This window comes from Pelophylax lessonae (genome assembly GCF_965119305.1).
Source record: "Pelophylax lessonae genome assembly, chromosome: 13".
Classification (NCBI taxonomy): domain Eukaryota; kingdom Metazoa; phylum Chordata; class Amphibia; order Anura; family Ranidae; genus Pelophylax; species Pelophylax lessonae.
Genome location: NC_138780.1, coordinates 125,107,732 through 125,120,971, shown reverse-complemented (window position 1 = coordinate 125,120,971; position 13,240 = coordinate 125,107,732). Strand labels below are relative to the sequence as shown.

At 42.7% G+C, this 13,240-nt stretch overlaps 1 protein-coding gene across 1 annotated transcript in view; it reads left to right on the top strand.

Annotated features, from left to right (window-relative positions):
• SLC10A1 (solute carrier family 10 member 1) overlaps positions 1–12,945 on the top strand; it is a gene marked incomplete at its 5' end in the record, with an annotated part of 54,406 nt that extends 41,461 nt beyond the window's left edge. The window contains 2 exons of the mRNA XM_082274959.1: positions 960–1,153; positions 12,713–12,945. Coding sequence (XP_082131085.1) covers positions 960–1,153; positions 12,713–12,804 — 286 coding nt within the window. The 3' untranslated portion in view covers positions 12,805–12,945. The remainder of the gene's footprint in view (positions 1–959; positions 1,154–12,712) is intronic.
• Between the last annotated feature and the right edge of the window lie 295 nt (positions 12,946–13,240).

Genomic DNA, 13,240 nt, shown 5'->3' with positions numbered 1-13,240 from the left:
GAATTTATCCAAAAAATCTCTAATCTTGTTCGGAATGCACTAAATTGAGGCCTCCTCATACAGACTGGCTCCCCAAGCCATTGTTTACAAAAAAAGAAAGCCTGCAGGGAAAATCAATTAAAATTTAATTTCTTTTTTCTTAAAAATGTAAGTTTTGCTGCAGTAGGTTCTATACATGGTACAGATGCGCAACTTTACAAGCAGACTAAAGGGAACCCCCCAGGCACTATATTTAAGCATCATAAAATCACTGCTCATTTAAAAACTAGCATTATTAAAAGCTTTTTTTTTTGCATTGATACATGTCTCCCAGAGAAGTACCCGGCCCCCATACTCTTATGGGCCAAAAAAAAAAAAAAACTTGCATATAAGCCTTAAAAATGGGGACTTTTGATTTCTTGAGATCTGATCCCATAGACTTTAAAAGGGTTCTGGTCAGAACTTTTCTGAAGTTCTGGTTTAGAACAGAACCCTGGGGTCTTCTGCCCATCACTAATCCTCAATGTGAAATAGACTCCCCTAAAAGCTGGTTCTGGCAAGCTCAGTGGATGTTTTTTTTTTTTTAAAAAAAGGCCTGGATTCCTTTCAAAATGTATAAAATATTAATAGATTCTAAAATGCATAAGTAAAGTTGGTCCGGAAAATATCCGATTTGCCTCTTGTGAGATCAGGAAGAGATTTTATTCCACTACAAATCGGATCATGCGTGGGTATAGGAGTGTGTGTGTGCGTGTGTGTGTGTGTGTGCGTGTGTGTGTCCTTCTTCTTTTTTTCTGTGGGTTGAATTGGATAAACTTGTGTCTATATGGAACCATGTTTAGTTTTGCGTTAATTGATTTATTAGTTTCCATATAGGTGTATGAAATGTGAGAACAGTGCATTAACAAAATTGATTATCTCTGTTAGCCCAGTGTGTTCAGTTAACTCAGTTCAATGGTGTTCTCTGCTTTTATATATAGGTCTAGACGTGCTATTTGTATGGAGACGGGATGTCAGAATGTCCAGCTTTGTAGTACCATCCTGAAAGTTACATTCGATCCAGATGTTATTGGCCCCTACTTCATGTTTCCATTGCTTTATATAATATTTGAGGTGCTGATTGGATTTTTCATTATCTTCATTTGCCGCCTTTATGACAGAATAATGGCCACAGGTAAACAGATTTCTTACTCTTTTGCATTACATATGACCCAAAGATAATATATTGTAGTTTACTAGTCCTTAGATATGGTAGCTGGGGTATTTCTTTTTTAGCATTTTTTTTTTTTTTTTTAGCTGGTAATCCTGGCCTAGGGTAACAATGCTCGCCTACAGTACTGCATCAATAGAGAGGCAGTGTTGTCATACTATGACTGGACTGCAGAACACCTCCGCCTCTTCTCCATAACATAGAGGGGAGTTTTTTTGTAGTCCAAAGAGAGAGCTGGGGACAAAGTAACTAAGAATGCAGCTAAGGAAGGTATGACAGCCGATGACTGATCACTCTACTGCCCCGTGTCATGTGATCCCTGGGACCATTCACAGCAGATTACATGACAATTGTAAACCATGGATGGCTTCTTTTCATTCCATCTATTATATGCAATGTGTTGCTAGCTGTGATTGGTCAGTGATCACATAGTACAGATAGGACCAATCACAGCCCATCTGTACCATGTTATTAGCTCTAGCTAATCAGAGCAAAACAAACTGAATAAATAAATTTCATTCAGTAAAATGCTTTCTTATAGCAATGAAATTCACTGGTATAAGCAATCACATTGTGTGTGTGTGTGTGTTTATACAAAAAAAAAAAAATCAAATGAATCCTGATCACTTCGGCCGAGTAGTACAGCGTTACTATGGTAACACTGTATTGCTCTGGCCACAGAGTGTTAGAAAATAAAATCGCAAAAAAAAAAAAAAAAAATGCAATAAAAAATGAAAAAACATTATTACATTTTTTTTTTTTTTTATATACGGTCACCAGTCAGTGTCCTTGATCGGGCCCAATGAAATGAGATTGGGTTTTATAACAGAAACATAAAAGTGTCTTCTTTTCCCCATAATTTTTAGTTTTTTTTAGTTTAGCAAAAAATAAAAAACCCAGTGGAGATTAAATGCCACCAAATGACAGCTCTATTTGTGTGAAAAAAATGATAAACATGTCTTATGGGTACAGTGCTGCATGACTGTGCAATTGTCATTCCAAGTGTGAGAGCACTGAAAGCTGAAAATAGGGGGTAAAGATGTGCTGTATTGAAGTTGTGAGTGAGTATTGAAGAATTAATTCATCTACACATCAACACACACAAGGGAAGGTTCTCACTGCCGGTAGTCTTTTCTCAATGCTGTTTCGCCCGTACACGCTCTGAGTGTATTGTAAGCAAACCGACAACAGCAGCCATAAAGACACTCAAAATTAAACTCATCTTGAAAAATGTTGACACCAGTCCTAATAAAATTTCCAAATAAGTACACAGAGCACACCTCAACCCTGCATGCAGTACACAGCACACCCTCAACCCTGCATGCAGTACACAGCACACCCTCAACCCTGCATGCAGTACACAGCACACCCTCAACCCTGCATGCAGTACACAGCACACCCTCAACCCTGCATGCAGTACAAAGCACACCCTCAACCCTGCACGCAGTACAGAGAACACCCCTCAACCCTACATGCAGTACACAGCACACCCCTCAACCCTGCACGCAGTACACAGCACACTACTCAACCCTGCACGCAGTACACGGGGCACCCCTGGAACCTGTACATAGTGGGCCCCTCAACCCTGCACACAGTAGGGATTGACCGATTATCGGCAAGGCCGATATATGGAGGGCCAATATGCACTTTCCCTGATATATCGGAATCGGCCCCGGCGGTTACCGATTATTGCTGATATTGTCGTGACGTCATCGCGTATGTTGTGCTGCCGCGCACTGGGACAGCTTCTGCTGTCTTAGGTCGCCTCCCTCAGCCTCGTCTGGAGTCAGGACAGTGAGTGTACACTACAGTTACAGTGCACAGTGTGTTTAACACAGCCGCCACGGCCACATCCTGGAGTCGGGAGTGATTCTCATACAGTACAGTCACAGTGCACAGTGTGTTTAACACAGCCGCCACATACTGGAGTCGGGAGTGATTCTCATACAGTACAGTCACAGTGCACAGTGTGTTTAACACAGCCACCGCGGCCAGATACACCCACCCACAGCTGCCCGGTGGCAGCCAGCCACCCACCACACAGGGTACCAGCCAGCCACCCAACACAGGGTGCCAACCAACCAGTCACAGCAGGGTGCCAGCCGCCAGCCATCGACCCACAACAGGGTGCCAGGCCAGCATCCAGCCACCCACCCCCACAACAGGGTGCCAGTAGCCAACCACCCACCCCACAACAGGGTTCCAGCAAGCCAGCCACCCACAGTGTTCCAGCAAGCCAGCCACCTACCACAGTGTTCCACCTCGCTCTCTTGCCTTGAGGACAGCGCAATGGGAGGAAGGGGAAGAGCTGCTGCGGATCGCAGGAGAATAGGCCGAGGCCTAGTGGCGGGCACCGGAGCGGAAGCGAGTGCTGTGAGTGTGGTGGTGAAGTCTCGGTAGCGTGACCAAGCGGAAGGTTGCTGGCAGGCAGGAGACGCTGAGCAGAGCTGGGCCTGGCAGCAGTGGAGAGCAGAGCTCCTGGTTTGGGTGAGAGACATCCAGTATCTACATCTGCATTAATTACAGACCAAGGCTGAGTTAGGGCAAAACTACCAAACTGTTTGCTTCAACGAGGCCATACTGACATAGAGTTAAACCACTGGACACTGCAGTTATACATATAGTGCGAGGTGGGTGAACTAGGCCTCAAGCCCTCTACTCAGTCTTAGATCTGTTTGCCTACATCTCTGTGGATTACAATTATTGATTGCCTGGGGGAATACAGTTCATCATTACCTTTAGTGGATTACAATTACTTTCCTTGGATTGTTGGGATTTCCTTGCCGGTGAAGACTAGTGAGGCCTCACTCTCCAGGAGACGTTTGCAATTGAGTATAAAGGGGGCCCCCGTTAGTACACAGAGTGCACTCTGATAGTAATCCAGCATTGTTATATCGTGTGTTCTACATTAAGTTATTAAGTGTAGTTATTCTAATCTGTGGTACATAATTGTGAAGTGGAAGGAAAATTTATATAAAAAATGTTTACAAATAAATATCTGAAAAGCGTGGCGTGCATTTGTATTCAGCCCGCTTTACTCTGATACCCCTAACTAAAATCTAGTGGAGCCAATTGCCTCAGAAGTCACCTAATTGGTAAACCTAAAACCTAAAATTATGTGACAGCGCTGTTAACATAATTTTATATTTTAGGATGTGGGAACACATTTTAGGTGATAGCAGCCGTTCTACCCTTTAATTGATTTTTATATTATTTAGGGTTTGTTGGATTTAGGTTTGTTATTCACAGGGGTAGCGCACAATTTATTTTTGGTTTACTACTTATTAGTAGAGTCCACCTGTGTGTAATTTAATCTCTGTATAAATACAGCTATTCTGTGAAGCCCTCATAGGTTTGTTAGATAACCTTAGTGAACAAACAGCATCATGAAGGCCAAAGAACACACCAGATAGGTCAGGGTTAAAGTTGTGGAGAAGTTTAAAGCAGGGTTAGGTTATAAAAACTGTTCACTGTTCAATCCATCATCAGAAAAATGGAAAGATTATGGCACAACTGCAAACCGATCAAGACATGGCCGTCCATCTAAACTGACAGGCCGGGCAAGGAGAGCATTAATCAGAGAAGCAGCCAAGAGGCCCATGGTAACTCTGGAGGAGCTGCAGAGATCCACAGCTCAGGTGAGAGAATCTGTCCACAGGACAACTGTTAGCTGTGCACTTCACAAATCTGGTCTTTATGGAAGAGTGGCAAGAAGATAGCCATTGTTGAAAGAAAGCCATAAGAAGGCTCATTTGCAGTTTGCGAGAAGCCATGTGTGGGACACAGCAAACGTGAAAGAAGGTGCTCTGGTTAGATGATACCAAAATTGAAACTTTTTGGATTAAAAGCAAAACGCTATGTGTGGCTAACACTGCACATCACCCTGAACACACCATACCCACCGTGAAACATGGTGGTGGCAGCATCATGTTGTGGAGATGCTTTTCTTCAGCAGGGACAGGGAAGCTGGTCAGAGTTGATGGGAAGATGTATGGAGCCAAATACTGGGCAATCTTAGAAGAAAACCTGTTCGTCTGCAAATAACTTGAGACTGGGGTGGAGGTTTGCCTTCCAGCAGGACAACTACCCTAAACATACAGCCAGAGCTACAAAAGAATGGTTTAGATCAAAGCATATCAATGTGTTCGAATGACCCAGTGAAAGTCCAGACCTAAATACAATTGAGAATCTGTGGCAAGACTTGAAAATTGCTGTTCACAGATGCTCTCCATCCAATCTGACAGAGCTTGAACTATTTTGCAAAGAAGAATGAGCAAACATTTCACTCTCTAGAAACCAGAAAGCTGGTAGAGACATATCCAAAAAGACTTGCATCTGTAATTGCAGCGAAAGCTGGTTCTACAAAGTATTGACTCGGGGGTGTTGAATACAAATGCACGCCGCACTTTTCAGATATATATTTGTAAACAAATGTGAAAAACATTTAACATTTTCCTTCCACTTCACAATTATGTGTCCCTTTGTGTTTGTCTATCACATAAAATCACAATAAAATACATTTATATTTTTGGTTGTAACATAACAAAATGTGGAAAATTTTAAGGGGTATGAATACTTTTTCAAGGCACTGTACAGACCCCCGTACAGGTTGCCTAAAGGGCATCTCAAACCATTTTAGGAGAAGTGGACCCAACATTGGCAGTCCAATTGTTAGGACTGAGTTTGCCTGCTGGTGGCCCTGTGGTGCTCTTGGCTGATTGCTGCAGTTCCAGTGTCCACCAGCAGGTGTCTCCCAGAGGCCAGCAGGACCCAGTGATCATTTCCAAATGATTTCAGCTGCTAGGAGGACATAATTAATCTACTGCTCCCATATGGCATACAGCACGCCAGTGTTTTAATTGCTATCCTTGCCACCAGATCCCTATCCCTCTTTTTTTCCCGATCCTGAGCTAGCCTTGCATGCTGTACCTTGTACCCTGCTGCTTACTCCTGCTCCTTGTTTCTGTACCCAGTCTATATTCTCATCTTCCTTACATCCCTGGTATTCCCTGTTACCTGTATCCCTCATTTTGGATGTAGTTTGTTTTATTAAGGTTAGTTGTTAGGTCTCTTTTAGGTTATATTGATATTTTTTCATCGGGTTTGTTCATGTTTTCTGGGGTGTGATTGTCTATTGTATTGTTTCACTATATAAAAAAAAAAAAAAGTCACTTTAAAGATATCTTCATATGGTCTGATCCCAGTTTGTTTGTTCATTTGCTTGGTATCACAAATTGCTAATCAGCCAATCACATGGCAGCAACTCAATGTATTTAGGCATCTAGACGTGGTGAAGACAACTTGCTGAAATTCAAAGCTAGCATTGGAATGTGGAAGAAATGGGATTTAGGTGACTTGGTTGTTTGTGCCAGATGAGCTGGTCTGAGTATTTCAAAAATGACTGCTCTACTGGGATTTTCATGCAAAACCATCTCTAGGGTTTATAGAGCACAGTCAGAAGAAAAAAACATCTAGTGGGCGGCAGTTGTGTGGGCGAAAGTGCCTTGTTGATGTCAGAGGAGATGCTAGAAAGGCAGCAGTAACTTAAATAACCACTCGTTGAAACCAAGTTATATACAGAATATCATCTCTGAACCCACAACACATCAAACTTTAACCACTTAGGCCCCGGAGGATTTGGCTGCTAAACGACCAGGGGGTATTTTGCGATTCGGCACTGCGTGACTTTAACGGCCAATTGCGCGGTCGTGCGACGCTGTACCTAAACGAATTTGACGTCCTTTTTTTCCCACAAACAGAGCTTTCTTTTGGTGGTATTTGATCACCTGTGCGCTTTTTACTTTTTGTGCTATAAACAAAAAAAGAGAGTAAATTTTGCAAAAATAACTATTTTTCACATTTTTTTTTTTATATGAAATTCCCCAAAAAAATGTAAAAATCAAAATTTTTTAACATTTTCGGCCAATTTGTTTTATGCTACATATGTTTGGTAAAAAAAAACGCAAAAAGCATATTTTTATTGGTTTGCGCAAAAGTTATCGCGTTTACGAACAAAGGGAAAGATTTTTGTCATTTTTTTTTTTTTTTTTTTAACGCGTAATGGCGGCGATCTGCGATTTTTTTGCGGTACTGCGATATTGTGGCGGACAGATCGGACCCTTGACTGACATTTTTTACACTTTTGGGGTTACCAGTGACATTTCTACAGTAATCAGTGCTATACATATGCACTGTTACTGTAAAAATACACTGGTAGTGAAGGGGTTAACTTTATTTGAGAGGGAGGGGCTGTGTGTGTCCCTAGGGGCGTGATTCTTACTGTGATTGGCTGTGCCTTGAGGTGTAAGGACACTGATCAACGGTTCTACATAGTAGAACCGTGTGATCAGTGTTTTTACACCGAGGAGAATGACAGGTGGCTTGTTTACACAAGCTGCCTGACTTTCTCCCTCTCCCCCGACGATCGCCGAGTGACCGGCGGACATCGGGTCCGCCGGTCACACGCGCGGGGGGGGTCCGTGACCGCGCTCGCTCCCCAGACCCTCCCAGGCTAGTGACGTTAATTAACGTCAATCTGCCTGGCCGGGGCTGACCGCCGCAGTAAATTTACTTGTGGCGGTCGGCAAGCGGTTAAAGCAGATGAGCTACAGCAGCAGGAGACCACACAGATGGCCACTCCTGTCAGCTAAGAACAGGAAACTGAGGCTAGAATTCACACAGGGTTACCAAAATTGGACACTTTTTAAAAAGGAACACTTTTTATTTAGGGTATAGCATCAAGTCAATTAAACTGCTGGGATATTGGTCTGGTCAGTTAAGTACCAGAGGGGGTTTGTTATCAGTTTCAGCTGCTTTGGTGCTAATGAAAGGAACAGGTGCACTAGATGGGCAACAATGAGATTACCTCCAAAACTGGAATGGTTTTACCGGTGGAGGCCACTGACATTTATTTTCCCTACTCCATCTTTTCTGATTGTTTTTAAAAAGTTTTGTATTTGGATAGGGTCAGTGTTACTAGTGGTAGCATGAGGCGATACCTGGATCCTATAGAGGTTGCACAGGCAGTCCAAGTCCTCCAGGATCAATACATGCCATTGCCAGCTTTGCTGTGTCTCCCAGCACAGTCTCAAGAGCATGGAGGAGATTCTAGGAGAAAGGCATGTTACTGTAGGAGAGCTATACAGGGTGGTAAAAGGTCCTCAACCCATCAGCCGGACCTGTATCTGCTCCTTTGTGCAAGGAGGAACAGGATGAGAACTGCCAGAGCCCTACAAAATGACCTCCAGCAGGCCACTGGTGTGAATGTCTCTAACCAAACCATCAGAAACATACTTCATGAGGGTGGGCTGAGGGCCTGACATCCTCTTATGGGTCCTGTGCTCCCTGCCCGGCACCGTGGAGCTCGATTGGCATTTTTCCATTGAGCACCAGAATTGTCAGGTCTGCCACTGGCGCCCTGTGCTTTCCACAAATAAGAGCAGGTTACCCTGAGCACATGTGACAGATGTGAAAGGGTCTGGAGAAGCAGTGGAGAACGTTATGTTGCCTGTAACTTCATTCAGCATGACGGGTTTGGTGGTGGGTTAGTGATGGTCTGGGGGGGCATATCCATGGAGGGACGTACAAACCTCAACAGGCTAGACAAAGGCACCCTGGCTGCCATTAGGTATCTGGGTGAAATCCTTGGACCCATTGTCAGACACTACGCTGGTTTAGTGGGTCCTGGGTTTCTCCTGGTGCACGACAATGCCCGGCCTCATGTGGTGAGAGTATGCAGCCAGTTCCTAGAGGATGGAGGAATTGATACAATTGAATTGGCCCCCATGCTTTCCTGACCTAAATCCAATAAAACACCTCTGGGACATTGATTGGGTCCATCTGATGCCACCAGGAGCTCAGTAATGTCCTGGTCCAAATCTAGGAGGGAATACCCCAGGATACCATCTGTTGTCTCATTAGGAGCATTCCCTAACCTTGTCAGGCATGCATACAAGCACATGGTGCCATACAAATTACTGAGTACCATCTTGAGTTGCTGCAATTAAATTTCAGCAAAATGTACTAGCCTGCCGCATCCTTTTTTCACTTTGATTTTCGGGGTGTCTTCCATCCATATTTCTTTTTCGTACATCATAGGACACAGAGCCATAGTCATTACCATATGGGACATCCAATAGCAATGCATCTGAGGGGAGGGGGACATCATAAATACTGCCATCAGACCACAAAAGATCTACACCACTGCCTGCAGAACACTGCAGCCAAATGCAGACTCCTCCTGGGTCCTAACATCCACTCGATGGAATCGAGTGAACCTTTGCACTGATGACCAATAGAAGCTTGATGGCGAACTGCCCAAGAGGCACCTACTCTTCTAGTAGAGTGTGCCTTTGCAGGAAAAGGTGGAACCTTCCCTTTCAAATCTTACGCCTGGATAATAACATGGGGAATTCAATGAGAAATCGTAAATTTAGATGCTGCCTGCCCTTTCCTGGGCCCCTCTGGCAGCACAAACAAGAGCCAGTTCTACCAATCTGACCGGACTTTCCAAGTAAATCTTAAATGCACGTACTACATTAAGAGCAGAATACCTTTGCCTGTATTGTGTCCACAAGAAAACCCAGATATTCAAGGCACTGGACCGAATGTAATGCTGACTTTGCTAAGTTCAGAATCAAACCCAGACATTCTAGGAACTGTACTGTTTTGGAGAACATTTCGGCTTGGGGCCAAAGCCGATCGATTGATTAGAAATGGATTATCTAGATATCCTATCACGGATCTCCCTTGAGACCTTAGAGCAGCCAATACTGGAGCTAGGATCTTTGTGAATACTCTTGGATGTCACCCCCCCCCCCCCTCAACCTGCATTCCGTGGCTCTGCCTGTGTCTCCCGTCCCACCGGGAGACCCGAGCAACCAGCCGCCACGTCCACTGGCTGGAAATTGCATTTTTGAATACATTTCGTTTTTTAATCCGCCGCCTTTAGCAGCCGAGTAACCCGGATGTGACGTCATGGGCGCCGCCTCCGGGTTACGTTATCGGAGACCCGATCTAAGCTGCATCCGGCTTAGATCGGGTCTCCGATGACGTAACCCGGAGGCGGCGCCCATGACGTCACATCCGGGTTACTCGGCTGCTAAAGGCGGCGGATTAAAAAACGAAATGTATTCAAAAATGCAATTTTTGCCGTTTTTGAATACATGGAAGTGTAGTGGAGGGGTCTAGGGTCTTTTAGACCCTCGATCCCTCCATAAAGAGTACCTGTCACTGCATATTGCTGTAACAAGGGATGTTTACATTGCTTGTGACAGCAATAAAAGTGATCAGATTTTTTATTTTTTTTGATTTTCTATTTTTTTTTTAAACCTGTGTTAAAATTTAAAAAAAAAATAAATAGGAAAAAAAACATTTTTAGCCGCCCCAGTCGCTGTGAGCTCGCGCATGAAAGAAAATGTATATGGAAGTCTCGATGCAAATTAAATCGCTGTTCAAACCACACATGTGAGGTATCGCCGCGATCGCCAGAGCGTGGGCAATAATTTAAAAAAGAGCTACACTCTAACTCTAAACTTGTAACCGTTAAAAAATTTTAAAGCGTTGCCTATGGAGATTTTTATTGACCGTAGTTTGTCGCCATTCTGCGGGTGTGCGCAATTTTAAACCGTAACATGTTGGGAATCTATTTACTCAGCGTGACATCATCTTTCACAAACTGTTTAGTTTTTTTAAATGCAGTGAAATGGAATTTTTCTGAATTTTTCCAAAAAAATGGTGTTTGAAAGACCACTGCGTAAATACCGCGTGACAAAAAATATTGCAATGACCGCCATTTTATTCTCTGCTAAAAAAATATATATGTTTGGGGGTTCTAAGTAGTTTTCTAGCAAAAAATACTAATTTTAACAAAATGTGCCAAAAATGGGCCCGGTCCTTAAGTGGTTAACATAGCTGATGCACCTACTGTTTTGCACATGGAGAACAAACCTAGGTTTAAACAAACAAGGTGTAGTATGACACTGCTGATACACCCACTGCTTTGCACATAAAAAGCCAAAATATGTTTAAACAAACAAGGTGTGCTTTAACATGGCTAATACACCCATTGTCTCTTGCAGAGACCAACATGGCACCCAGTATAGGTTCTCTTTTAAAGGGAACAGTGCATAAAAATATTTTTACAAATATTCTTTAAAGTGGACCTGCCAGTCCCACCGCAAGATTCTGTCTTGTAACATGAATCCAATCTTCACCCTTCACGGTGAGCTTTGTCACTTGCCAACCTTCAAGGACTGGGTCCCCTTGTTTTTGAGGGGCCACTCCCTGTGACCTGTAGAGAACCCTGCCAGAGCGCCTTTGGGATTGGTTTTACCAATGGTTCGGATCCCAGGGTCCAGTGCCTAAGAAGGACAACGTTACAGTAAAAACCTTGTATCTGCTTTCTTGAAGCTCCAGTACCATCCTTTTTAGTCTTTTTACTTTTTTTGGATGCATCTGATTGCTAACCCCTTAGATACAGAGATGTTTGATTGGGGTATATAGCATAATCTTCTTTCTTCTTCTTTGAAAAAAACATCAAAAAATTAGTCTCTACAATGTGACCATCCCCTTTTAGACACTGGCGAAAAAACTGTAATGCAATCAAAATAAAAGTAGACAAAAAGAAATGGCCATTTCCCTGAATGCTTCACGGCGAGAGGAGGTGGATTGCTTCCTCTCCTGTTGAGGCTGTATGGAGGCTGCTTTGTGGCTCCATTTGTCTATTTTTATTTTGATTGCATTACAGTGAGAGGTCCTTTGTCTATCCAATATTGGAATCTCCCAGTTGGATGCGGGCTTCATTATTTGGCCTCTCCATTTGTGGACTATTGCTATTGGCACTGCTTAAATCGTTTTATGGGAATGTTATACAGTCTTCCCGTGATCCTACAGAGGTACAGGAACTTCCCTCTGAAATGGCATTCCTGACTACCCCCCCCCCTTCCCCGACTATGTGGGTGAATACAATGAGATACTCCTATGGGACCATATGAAAATGGACAAATGTGAGGTGGGGACTGTATCCCTGAAGAAGCATAGAACTAAAAGTTCAATAAATATTCAAAATACGTTGGATATTCCCTCCGCATGAGGACCGGTGTGGTCCTAACAATTGTCCAAACTTACTAGGTTGCTTTTTTTGCTCCTAGGTGTGATCAATTTTATGTATTTATGATTGTGTTGTTTTTTTCTTTATATGTAATGTGGACACTATGGAGGTCATGAATTTATCTGTTTTTTTCTAAATATAAATTATTTTATTCTAATTGCCCTTAAATTCCCAACATAGAGGAGAAGTTTATTTTCATATCTGCTGAGCAATGCCCCTGATAGCCATAATAGGAGCAACATGTACTTGGCAGTTGAAAGGTAAAAAGAAGTCTCCTATGGTATTCCTCATAATTTTTATTTGTGCTTTGTATAGGATGTTATTACATATGTTTAATCGTGTGTGTATGTATTTTTTTTTTTTTTTTAATGGTACAACTAAATCCTCTAAGCTTATATTTCTTCATCTTTCAGAGAGAGCCCAAAACAAGAATCTGATTGCACAATGTGACCAAGAAACAGGACTTGAAAGTGGGCCTTTATTAAATTGGACCATTCAAAATTGATATTTGAGCGCCGATGGAAGTTAGTTAAACCAATTGACAAGTTCTAATGCTTATCGGTAAATCTACGTATGAGATTTCTGCTTACTAAGCATAGATCATAGAGATTTTGGTTTGGTTAAAAGGCGAATAGAGGATGTAAGACAGGAGGGGCACTTTTTAAGCATGGCTAAAATAATTGAGCCTGGCGAAGAGGGGATATTAACATTTATTAAGGTTGATTAATGTTGATATAATTAAAAGGTGGGTGATGTGGGATATCTATGGAGGTCGAGGGTAATGGCATGCAAAAGTAGGAGTCATTTTGACATGATTAAGACCTTTTTAATTGGGAGATAAAACATAAGGGGTAAATATCCAGATAGCCATTGCTTGTCTTCCCTTTTGTATCATGTTATTATGTTAAGAGCATTGAAAAGGTGTAATTATGTAAGCTGTA